The sequence below is a fragment of the Conger conger genome, chromosome 14, assembly GCF_963514075.1.
Source record: "Conger conger chromosome 14, fConCon1.1, whole genome shotgun sequence".
NCBI lineage: Eukaryota > Metazoa > Chordata > Actinopteri > Anguilliformes > Congridae > Conger > Conger conger.
This window is the reverse complement of record NC_083773.1, coordinates 46,699,901-46,711,720: the sequence shown is the minus strand read 5'-3', so window position 1 is coordinate 46,711,720 and position 11,820 is coordinate 46,699,901. Positions and strand designations below refer to the sequence as shown.

Sequence of the window (11,820 nt, the reverse complement as noted above, 5' to 3'; positions counted from 1 at the left end):
GAGAGAATTTTGCGAACGGGAGAATCGTGCAGCTCGCAACTGGCGGTCAGCTTTTATTCTGTTGCTCGCTGACATTAGTATTAGCATATACAACCCAGAACGTAGCCTATATCTGTGTGCACTCTGACTGTCGCGGGTTGCAATTATGTATTCTTGCTGGGGAATGAGAATGAGGTTGACAACAATTCAACGTTTTAACTCATACGACATGAAAATCCAAGTTGAAGGAACGAGGCTAAAAGGATACATTTCCTGCGCGTTACATAATCATCACAAGTCGCCTTGCAACCGACAGCTTTACGAAGATTTTGATGAAAACCATCTGCATTTGTTTAGCTTGCGTGGAGGGAGTCGAATCACGGAGAATAACAGCCAAAAGAGTTGGGGACCCAAGCGCTTTATTGAAGCTGCGCATTTGGGACGGCAGAGTACCCCGTGTGTTTCGGTCCCCACAAGTGCTCAAAGTAGTTACCATCTTCGTAACCGCCATAACACGGGGTCTCCTTTTTTTGGGGAGACCAGGAGTGACACTCATACCAGGAGGTTCCAGAGACTGGGTGTCATTGAGCCAGGTTTTTTGACGTTTGGAGCCGGACGCGTTCGTCTTGTATTCCCTACAACGGCTGTGCAAATGAGGGCTTCGTCCACCGCTGTCGCGCAGAAACGCGAGGCACTACCGGAGGATACAGCTGCTGACCTCAAAGCGGTAAATGACAGTTCACTCCGATGTGAACGCATGGAGCTTTTTTTGACCGATGGATCAACGCTATGAAACAAAGGTTTAGTTGTACAATTCCGAGCTCGCTTGTTAAGCACCTAGCTACGATACGACCAAATTATTTGTCTGCGCAACTGGTGTTGGCCGTCGGGCTGTAGCTGACTTAACGTTTAAACTTGACATTATCAGATATGTATGCATTAATGTTAAGAATATTGTGACGTTTTGTGTGACAGAAAATTCAAATGGCTGTACGTTTGCTTCATGGCTAGAGCGAATTCTCCGAGACTGCAAGCCAGTCAGTTATTGTTTAGTTGGCTAGCAACCGAGTCAGCGATATGGTTTAGCTAACGTTAGCTAGCTAGCTACATACGCGTCAAAACAATTAGCACAGCTAGCTAACGACCTTAGCAAATGTAGGCTACATTAATAATGACGCCGCGTTAACTGCGGTGGTGACTCGCTGGGTGCGGCGGGCTGTAGACCTTTCTGTGCCCATATGACGAGTCGCCTAATTGTCAGCATTTTGACAGTTCCACGTGTTAATTCTGTTGTCTAAACAGTTGTACAACGTCGGCTAGCGAATTTGATGTGGCCGGTTTAACCTCAGGCTGATCACCTTTGTCCCACTAAAAATCGATGCGCTATTGGGACATTTCGTCTTCCCCGTCACTTCAAGCACGCATCTTTTTTGGACTTAAATAAATACAAATAACACAAAAAACATGATTCAATAACCTTTGGAAAAAACACATATTTGAAAAATTTTATAATGGTAAGAATTTACATGTAGGCGAGTAAGTTACAAAGTTTTGGTTTTCAAGTGAATGTTTGTTCTTCAAAGCGGACTGTCATTTTTAGGTGTGTTGGTACAAGGCTTATTGAAACAGGCTTTCCCGTACATAATACATAACCTAAATGTGTGTGGCGGTAAAAATGGTACCGATTATTAAAAACAGTGAATGTACGCATTCTTGGTATCATTGAATGCTTTACTTTTGAAGGAACTGCATGGTCTAGACCATTTTCACACAAACGTGCCACAACTTTCAACTTTTGAATTTCATAGGACTTTATATAAGAAAACGAACAGGTCACATTTTCCTGAATATAATCAATTTAAGCCATTATTCTTTTGTTATTCATTTCATTTAAAGTCTGGCTAAATATATCCGTATTATGTAGTCCTTCCACCTTTTCTATTCCCAGAACAGAACACTGCACACTACTGCTTCAACGCACAGATGATCATGTGACTTTCTTCCTTTTGAAGTCCTGGTGCTGTCAACATGACATCAGTTAAATCTGCATATACTCACATAGCACTTTATTAGGTAGATCTGTACAACAGCTTGTTAATGCAAATATTTAATCAACTGATCATGTGGCAGCAACTAAATGCATAAAAGCATGCAAACTGGTCAAGAGGTTCAGTTGTTTTTCAGACCAAATGTCAGAAGGGGGAAAAAATGTGATCTAAGTGACATTGACCATGGAATGATTGTTGGTGCCTGACAGGGTGGTTTCTCAGTGGGATTTTCTGTATCTCCTGGGATTTTCGCACACAGCAGTTTATAGAGTTTGCAGAGAATTGTATGAAAAACTAAAAACATCCAGTGAGCAGCAGTTCTGCGGGCTGAAATGCCTTGTTAATGAGAGCGATGAAAGCTGACAGGAAGGTGACAGTAAGGCAAATAACCACACATTATGGTGGTATGCAGAAGGGCATCTCTGAACACACAACGCCTCTAATCTCTTAAGTGGATAGGCTACAGCAGCGGCAGACTAAAACATCAGTCTAATAAATACCTAATAAAGTGCTCACTGAGTGTACCTTGCACTTTGTGACATGACAGTTAATATGCATTCAACTGCACTTTCTGCATGACAAAGTGCAGTAAGTACTTCTGATGCTATGGCTACTGGTACTATTTGTGGTAGTTCAGATTAGTAGTTGTTTAAAATTACTAGTAGTTGAAATGATTTGGTCACCCAGACCAAATTGCCTTAGGCAGTTCAAATTAAACTGTGTATGAATTGACTTTGCCGGTGTAAGAAATCTGCCTTGGATGCCAATATGACTGATGGCCTTAAATTCCCTGGATTTGATCAGTATTATGATACAGTTGTGTAGAAAAGGGGCCTGTACGGAGAGATCAGGAGAATCTGCTGAATCAGGTTCTGGGTTCAGCTGACTGCTGAATCAGGTTGTGGCTACAGCCTGACTGCTGAATCAGGTTCTGGGTTCAGCCTGACTGCTGAGTCAGGTTCTGGGTTCAGCCTGACTGCTGAATCAGGTTCTGGGTTCAGCCTGACTCTGCTGAATCAGGTTCTGGGTTCAGTCTGACTGCTGAATCAGGTTCTGGGTTCTGTCTGACTGCTGAATCTGGTTCAGCCAGACTCTGCTGAATCAGGTTCTGGGTTCAGTCTAACTGCTGAATCAGGTTCTGGGTTCAGTCTAACTGCTGAATCAGGTTCTGGGTTGTGTCTGACTCTGCTGAATCAGGTTCTGGGTTCAGTCAGACTCTGCTGAATCAGGTTCTGGGTTCAGTCAGACTCTGCTGAATCAGGTTCAGTCTGACTGCTGAATCAGGTTCTGGGTTCTGTCGGACTGCTGAATCAGGTTCTGGGTTCAGTCTAACTGCTGAATCAGGTTCTGGGTTCTGCCTGACTCTGCTGAATCAGGTTCTGGGTTCTGCCTGACTGCTGAATTAGGTTCTGGGTTCTGTCTGACTCTGCTGAATCAGGTTCTGGGTTCAGTCTGACTCTGCTGAATCAGGTTCTGGGTTCTGTCTGACTGCTGAATCAGGTTCTGGGTTCAGTCTGACTCTGCTGAATCCAGAATACGTTTCATGTATTTCTGACAACTGCCAACTCCTACCAGGTCCTCCAGTTTTCAGAAAACTAATTCCTTAAATATAAGACGTGGTAAAGGTGCCAGAAAGGCTGTTTGGTCCAGTTTCTGACATGGTTGTTTTCCCTGGTCATTAAAGGCCATGTAAAGGGCACAGCTAAATCTGAATTCAAAAAATTTACCATTTACCATTACCATTCAAAGACATAAATGTAGTCCCTTTTGGGACCCGTCAAATACAAACTCCAGGCTCATGAAGTCATGCGCATTAGTGCAGCCATTGTTAGCCTATATCTCCCATATCTCAGATTAGTGATCTCAGACAACGGTCATTTTGGTTCAGAGGTTTCTTATGGGGCCAGATCAGCAGGCCTTGACTTCCTGGACTTCAAAACCCTTGTCACGTGCGTGACATAACAGACACTTGCCCCACATTTTATACAGTCCAAAGTGTTGTACTGACATAGGAATACCCATCCTAGGACACAACTCGTACACTTCCGCCACCTGACCCCGAGTTTAAGAAACTCTGTTCAACGGCAGCCCGGTGAGCCCCGCCCGTTTGAGGGCCCCGCCCCGCCCCGCCCCGCCCCATATGCCCTGTGTGTTTGTCTGCAGCCTGCACTCAGAGCCAGCCTGTTATCACCCACAACAGCCCCACTGTTCGGGATCCAGTCTGGCACAGGCCCCGCTATCCACTCGCTCACATGACCCTGCTGTCGTCTGCTCGCTGGCTGCTTCCCTCTTCAAAGCCCAAGCCCGCGCTCTCCTTTTGTTTACTGCTGGCTGCCCTGCGTCACCGCCATGTTCCAGGCAACCCCCACCACACTGGCCAAACAGAAACACAAACCTGCCCCGCTCTGTCAGAGATCGCCTCTGTTGCTCAACTACAGTTATGTTCAAGAAAACACCAAAAGGTATAGCTAATTCAGATGAAATACCCTATTCCCACTGTGTTATTCCTGCCCCAGAGAAGGGGCTTGTTCGTATAAGTCCCCGCATTCACCGGCCTCGTGACTTACATCAGCATTAGAATGTTGAGTTAAGAATGTTCATGTACAGTTTGGACACACCTTGCCTTTTGCTGGATTTTTTTATTAGTGTTTTATTTCCACTGTTTGTAATCAAGCAATTCATATGTGGTCAAAGTGCAGATTCTCATTATTAAACCATGTTTTTATAAATTTTATACAATTTGGTCATCAAGGGTCCAAGAGAGCAAACCAGCCTCAAACCACCCTGCTGCTACTAGATACTTCAAGGATTGTTTCTCCTGAACAATTCTTCCATTCAACAGGAAAATTAGTTCAAAAGGAAAATTAGTCTGGAGAAATGTCCCTTGTAGTATCTACAGCATATCTGGCAGCAGGAGGATGGGTTGAGGCTCATCTGGTACCTCGGACCCTTGATGACATAAAGCCACTTAGCCAACAGATGTGTTCTATACTGTATCAGCATAATTTACAGCCAAATATAGTCCCACCCCCTAATTCCCATAGAGGTCCATTGAAATGCAAAGAGTTATAGTATCGCTTGTAGGACAACCTGAGAACAAGATTTCCAGACTCTGGTGATGTTGATAGGTAACAGACATCAGGAAGTCACGCTATGCAATGGATATGCAACCAAATACAAAACATGACTGTTTTATTTGACATTGTCTCAAAAACATTGAAATGGGGGGCTATGTATAAAAATGCTGTAATTATGGTGCAACGAAAATGTATTAAACCATGGTTTAATAAAATATGAGAACCTGCACTTTGACCACATATGAATTGCTTGATTACAAACAGTGGAAATAAAACATCAATCCAAAAATCCAGAAAAAGGCTAGGGGTGTCCAAACTTTTGACTGGTACTGTATTTGTGATCTTACACCTTAAAGGGTTAAAAAGCTTGAGAGGGCATTTGGGTAGTGGATTTCCAGCTCAAGTACTCCTTGTTCGATTTGTAAGGAGCTACTTTGCATTCTTCTATAATTAGACCCAGCGTACCACGTGCGGTTATTTTCTGCGGTGTTAAAATGCAGCTGGGCTCTACTGGAATCTGATTGGCCTTTCAATCCACGCTGTCATCCTTCCCAGAACAGCTCCCCTCCTGACACAGACCCCCTTCTCTCCGTCTGTTATTGGGCGGCTCCCAGAGCCCAGCAGCGCATTAGCGTCTCGTTGGCTCACCACGTTTGTCTGCCCTTCATATACTGGCAGGCTCTTTTTCCCCAGTCGGTGCTTTTTGTCTTCTTTGCTTTCCGCTGCCGTTTTGAGATTGGTGAAGATAAGCGATGTGCAGCATTTGTGTGGGAGTTGGGCTGCCTACACTTCCTGCCATGCCCCAGTTAATCACCAGCAGCCCTACTGCTTCCTTTCACTTTCATTTCACTGCCTTTGTGTCGAACTGAACACTAAGCCTGCAAAATGTTTTCAAAATGTGTTTGCTTGGTTGGGTGTGTTTGTGTGTGTGCATACATGTGCCTATGCGCCTATGCGCCTATGCGCCTGTGTGTGTGTGTATGTGTGTGTGTGTGTGTGTGTGTGTCTACGTGTATACGTGCATGTGTGTGCAGACGCTGCAGTGGAAGAGAACCAGGTCTGGCTGCCCATACTCCCAGACCCCTGAGTGCAGGATCAATAAAGCACGCAGTGCCAACCCAGAACCATAAAACACTAAAGACATGTTCTAATACTCAGCAGACCATGTCAATTACGTAATTGTTTTGGATTCAAATATCTATCTACTCTTCACTGAGCTTGTCTGGTTTATTGGACCCTATGAAACCCCGTCTTCTGGTTGGCTCAGTTACACCAGGCAAGATAAGTTGAGTATTTGAATGCAAAATGATTATGTATTTGACCCAGGTGTGACAGACGACAAGCTCCAAAACAACTCCAGGTTCCATTAAGTCCCATTTCTGCACAAATGGGACTTTTTGGCCAGGCACACAAGTGGTGGGATTGGCATCAGAAGGATGCTGAATGCTGAAATGGACATTTTACCCAAAATAAAATGGTTACTACTCTTGCACCCTTTTGAGGTACAGTCACAATCCTGGTCTCTTCTGAAAGCAAGCCCTTTGAGTTTTGTTTTCCAAAATAATTACTCTAAATGCTACTAAAACAAAGTTACAGATGCTCACATACTGTTGAAGTGGAAGCTTTTTTTCACACTGAAAAAATGAGTGATGTATGCTCATGGCTGTGTCTGGTGTGCTTCGAAACACAATGGAACCACAGCCAAAATGCTGGACAAATCCCTTTCAAATTTGATATCACCCAAAATGAGCATTCTGCATTGCTTTTTCTAAGCTATGTATAGGCAGGTTTCCAAAAAGGACATTTGGAGACTCCAAAAGGACTGTATTTTACACTGAAATGTATTATGGCACTGCAGTGTCAATTATAGCAACATATTATTTTCTTTTTTAGAGTTCCTTTTTATATTTTATTTTAGGTAATTCCTCTTAATAGAATTTGCGGCCCTGCATCTCGATGATTCTGGATGTCTAAAAGAGCCGTGTAGTGGGCCAGGTTGATACTGGACTTTGAGGTTCTGGTATGACTCTGTTGTAATGAGTTTGCAGTTGGCCTTTGGATGAGCCTCTCCTCTCTAACCCATGCCAGCAAATGGTGTTACCAGTGTGTTACAGGAGCGCGCGGAGAGTGCGTAATCCTTTTAAAGGAATGGAATGCCGCTGGAGCTGTCGTAGCGTGTACATGCTGTACTGTACCCCTCCCTTCTGTCCTCTTGACAGCTCCTGAGCTGGAGTTTGCATGCGGTCTTTGTAGAGTAGGTTTTCTGGAATGTCTTTTTGCCTTCAAAATTCCAGAAGTCAGTGTTCTAGAACTCCATTGCTTTCAGTTACCTGTAGTGGTTGTGACATCAGCATTAGAATGTTCAGTTAGGAACATACATACATGATACATACCTTGAAGGGTTAAGTGGCCCTGCAATACAGGCGGTGAAAGGGGAAGACTGCATGCTGGGCTATTGTTCAGGTCACTTCTGTAGTCTCTGGAAGTGAATTCAACGTTTGTAGTTTTAGTAAATATAGCAGTACCTTATTTCTTTATTTTTGGTTGTAACGGGACTTCCCAGCCCTGGTCCTGGAGAGCCATGGGGTCTGCTGGCTTTTTAATAATTAACTCCTTGCATTTATATAGCACCTTTTCATATTCACAGCACTTTGCAGTGATGAGGGGGAAACTCACCTCAACCACCACCATGTGTAGCATCCACCTGGGCCAGAGAAGACTGCCCCCTGCTGGGCCACCCACACCACTTCCAGCAGCAGCTTCGCTTTCCCAGGAGGTCTCCCATTCTAGTGCTAACCAAGCCCATACATGCTTAGCTTCAGCCATTTAGCAGGAGCTGGGTGCATGATGGAATGGCTGCTGGGTCTTGTTAGTCAGAAAATAATTTGTCAAAGTTTCTTGGGTCAGAACTGGCGTGCGCTCAAGAACCTTAGCTAACGTTCGTCAACATATTAAAACTTTTTTCTGTTGGCCACGAACATTAGCTAACGTTACCTAACAGTGTGAAAAGGTAGTGCGTGGAGAACAAAAATGGCTGCTGATGGGGAAAATGCCAAGAGAACAAAAGTTGACAATTTTTTGGCTCTTATAAGGCACAAATCAAAGTAATATTTGTTTTTACCTTTAAAAATAAACCGCAGGTAAGCAGCTAATCGGCTAGCTATCATTGTATCATTGTTATCAGTATACAAGTTGTCCGTTTGTATTTACAAGGTGTTGGTGGCGAACTAAATGGAATGTTTAAAGTCGTTCAACAGTAACTTTGCCGCAAACATTCTCTCTCATGAATGGTGGATTTTGCAGTGAAGACAACTGAGATAAGGGTTGACCAACTCTCCTACAGGTCTTTGACATAAGGGTTGACCAGTTGTCCTACAGGTCTTTGAGATAAGGGTTGACCAGCTCTCCTACAGGTCTTTAAGATAAGGGTTGACCAGCTCTCCTACAGGTCTTTGAGATAAGGCTTGACCAGCTGTTATACAGGTCTTTGAGATAAGGGTTGACCAGCTCTCCTACAGGTCTTTACGATAAGGGTTGACCAGCTCTCCTACAGGTCTTTGAGATAAGGGCTGACCAGCTCTCCTACAGGTCTTTAAGATAAGGCTTGACCAGCTGTCATGCAGGTCTTTGAGATAAGGGTTGAGCAGCTGTTATACAGGTCTTTGAGATAAGGGCTGACCAGCTCTCCTACAGGTCTTTGAGATAAGGGTTGATCAGCTCTCCTACAGGTCTTTGAGATAAGGGCTGACCAGCTCTCCTACAGGTCTTTGAGATAAGGGTTGAGGAGAACTGGTTTGAAGGTTTGTCCAAGCCGATTTTCTTCCTGAAGAACAAATGACTACAGGATCATTTATCACAGTTTCTCTCACTTCCTGTACCGACAGGACCAGCCCCAGGGTGAGGCCTCGGGCACGGGCACCCAGGGGCCTGCAACAGCAGAGCCCAAACCAGAGGGGCCCCAGCCACCAGGGCCCGAACCAGAGGGGCCCAAACTGAACAAGACCCAGCAGCTGAAGAAGCTGTTCAAGGAGTACGGAGCGGTGGCCATCGTGGCCCACATCGGGATCTCGCTCACATCGCTGGGGATCTGCTACCTGGTCATCTCCAGGTGAGCTTGGGACCATACCGCAGTGCTTTTGATTCAAATACATTTCTGTGCTCCTTTGTTCTTGCCTGCTGCAGTTGAGCCACCCATGAGGACCACAAGGCATCTCTGGGTTCGGATAGTTTTTTTGTTTTGGATTCAAATACTTTTCTGCATTCGACAAAGCTTACCTGGTGTCTTTTTAAATTATCCCAAAAGTCATCTGCTCCTCCTTGCAGGCTGAAATGCAGGATCAATGGAGCGCATAAATGTTTTTCAAAGTACTATTTGAACCCATGTCTGCCAGAGGACTGGGTTTTGTACTGGATATCGGGTTCCACCTCTCTCCGCCAAGAACAAAAAGCTGAGGCTGCAGTGGGCGCTGACTCACCAAAAACATAGCCTGGTCTGATTAACCCTAACCCTGCCTTGTGTCAACAGTTCAGGCTGGTGGTGGTGGTGTAATGTCTGGGGAATGTTTTCTTGGCACACGTTGGGCCTGTTAATACCAATCAATCATCACTTGAATGCCACAGCCTAGTTGCGTATTGTTGCAGACCATGTGTATACTTTCATGCCCACAATGTACCATCTGCTAATGGCAAGATAATTCACCATGTCACAAAGTAGTCTCAAACTTTTTTCATGTTATGACAATGAGTTGAGTGTTCTTCAGTGGCCTTCCCAGTCACCGGATCTGAATCCAATGAATTTACAATGTAAATGTTCTTCATATATTCAACAGAGAACATGCAATACATTAGCCTCATTGGATTTGTCGTTATAGAGATATTGTGGTTGATTGAAACCAAAATTAATTGAAATTGTGGTTGGTGTTGATTTTGGAGCATCATTCATTCAAAAATGCTAAATCATGACACTTATAAATTGTATTTCAATATTTGATGGCTTACTTGGTGTATGACATTTTGGTTAAGAACAGCCTCAAGGAAAATAAAGTCAAACAGATCATGTATTCAAACATTATTCAATGCTAAATTTGGGTCCGGACAGAAAATGAACAAAAAGTGTTAGATGTCCAACCAAGTAGATGGTAAGGTTTCCAATTGATATGAAACTTTATGTTCTTCAAAATCTATTCTAGCAAGTAGTTGATAAGGTGAAATGTTTCCAATCAAAATTAAACTTCATGTAATTCAAAGGGTTTAAATAGGCTTACTTATGTACAAAAGATAGTTGCTACTGCTATGTCTTTGTATGTTTTGATCATTTCAAAACATTCATTCACAATAAAACATACTTTGTACATACATACTACATCGTACATCAGTGTCACTTAGTATATGGTATCCAGACTTGAAATACTAGTAAATACCCTGGTTAAGAACAGTCATAAAACAATGCAAAATTAAGTCAATTAGATCATTTATTCAAAAGCTATATAATGCCAAAGTTGGGTCTGCCCAGAAAATGACCAAAAAATGTTAGATGTTCAACCAAGTCTCTGACGACGTGCGGCAACACCAAACTGTTTCCTCTAAGCGGTATCGAACTGGGGAAGGCAAAACTAAAAGAAAACAAGGATTGTCAGTGTGCATGATTCCTAGTCGTAACACCCCTGGTTATGGGTATGCACTTTGTTATACGTCGCTCTGGATAAGAGCGTCTGCCAAATGGCAATAATGTAATGTAATGTAATGTAACAGAAGCTGTTCATTATGTTTCTGGCCTTTATGATATTAATTGTATGTGTGTGTGTCTGTGTGTATGTGTGTGTGTCTGTGTGTCTGTGTGTGTGTCTGTGTATGTGTATGTGTATGTGTGTGTGTCTGTGTGTCTGTGTGTATGTGTGTGTGTCTGTGTGTATGTGTGTGTGTCTGTGCATGCGTGTGTGTCTGTGTGTATGTGTGTATGTGTGTGTGTCTGTGTGTGTGTCTGTGTGTATGTGTGTGTGTCTGTGTGTATGTGTGTGTGTCTGTGTGTATGTGTGTGTGTGTGTGTGTCTGTGTGTGTGTCTGTGTGTATGTGTGTATGTGTGTGTGTCTGTGTGTATGTGTGTATGTGTGTATGTGTGTGTGTCTGTGTGTGTGTATGTGTGTGTGTCTGTGTGTCTGTGTGTATGTGTGTGCACACATCTGTGCGTGCGTGTGTTCTCTCTCTCCAAAGTGGGATCGACATGGCCTCCATCCTCTCTAAGCTGGGCTTCAGCGAGGCCATTGTGCGATCCAAGATGGCGGCCGGGACCAGCACGTTTGTCCTGGCCTACGCCGTGCACAAGCTGCTGCTGCCTGTGAGGGGCACCCTCACGCTGGCTTCCGTGCCTCTCATCGTCCGCTACTGCAGGAGAACGGGGCTGTTCAAGCCCCCGGCGACCCCCCCCTGAGCGCCCACCCCCCCGCCCTCTACTGGGACTGCCTGTCTGATTCAGGGGCAGGAACGCTACTGCAATCCCCCACCCCTCCACCCCCCCACCCTCTACTGGGACTGCCTGTCTGATTCAGGGGCAGGAACGCTACTGCTACCCCCCACCCCTCCACCCCCCCACCCTCTACTGGGACTGCCTGTCTGATTCAGGGGCAGGAATGCTACTGCTACCCCCCACCCCTCCACCCCCCCACCCTCTACTGGGACTGCCTGTCTGATTCAGGGGCAGGAACGCTACTGCTACCCC

At 44.6% G+C, this 11,820-nt stretch overlaps 1 protein-coding gene across 1 annotated transcript; it reads left to right on the top strand.

Annotated features, from left to right (window-relative positions):
• Positions 1-11,609, top strand: fam210b (family with sequence similarity 210 member B). Its single transcript, XM_061220597.1, has 3 exons — positions 1-706; positions 8,989-9,212; positions 11,316-11,609. Exons 1-3 carry the CDS (start codon positions 146-148, stop codon positions 11,530-11,532), a joined length of 1,002 nt encoding a protein of 333 aa, XP_061076581.1. The 5' UTR covers positions 1-145; the 3' UTR covers positions 11,533-11,609.
• Positions 11,610-11,820: the final 211 nt, after the last annotated feature.

Bases quoted from the DNA above. Each gene is read 5' to 3' on its own strand.
- fam210b (XM_061220597.1), top strand. From the start codon at position 146: ATGTATTCTTGCTGGGGAATGAGAATGAGGTTGACAACAATTCAACGT. The intron at 707-8,988 runs GTAAATGACAGT...CTGTACCGACAG, and splicing joins CAGCTGCTGACCTCAAAGCG to GACCAGCCCCAGGGTGAGGC. The intron at 9,213-11,315 runs GTGAGCTTGGGA...CTCTCTCCAAAG, and splicing joins TGCTACCTGGTCATCTCCAG to TGGGATCGACATGGCCTCCA.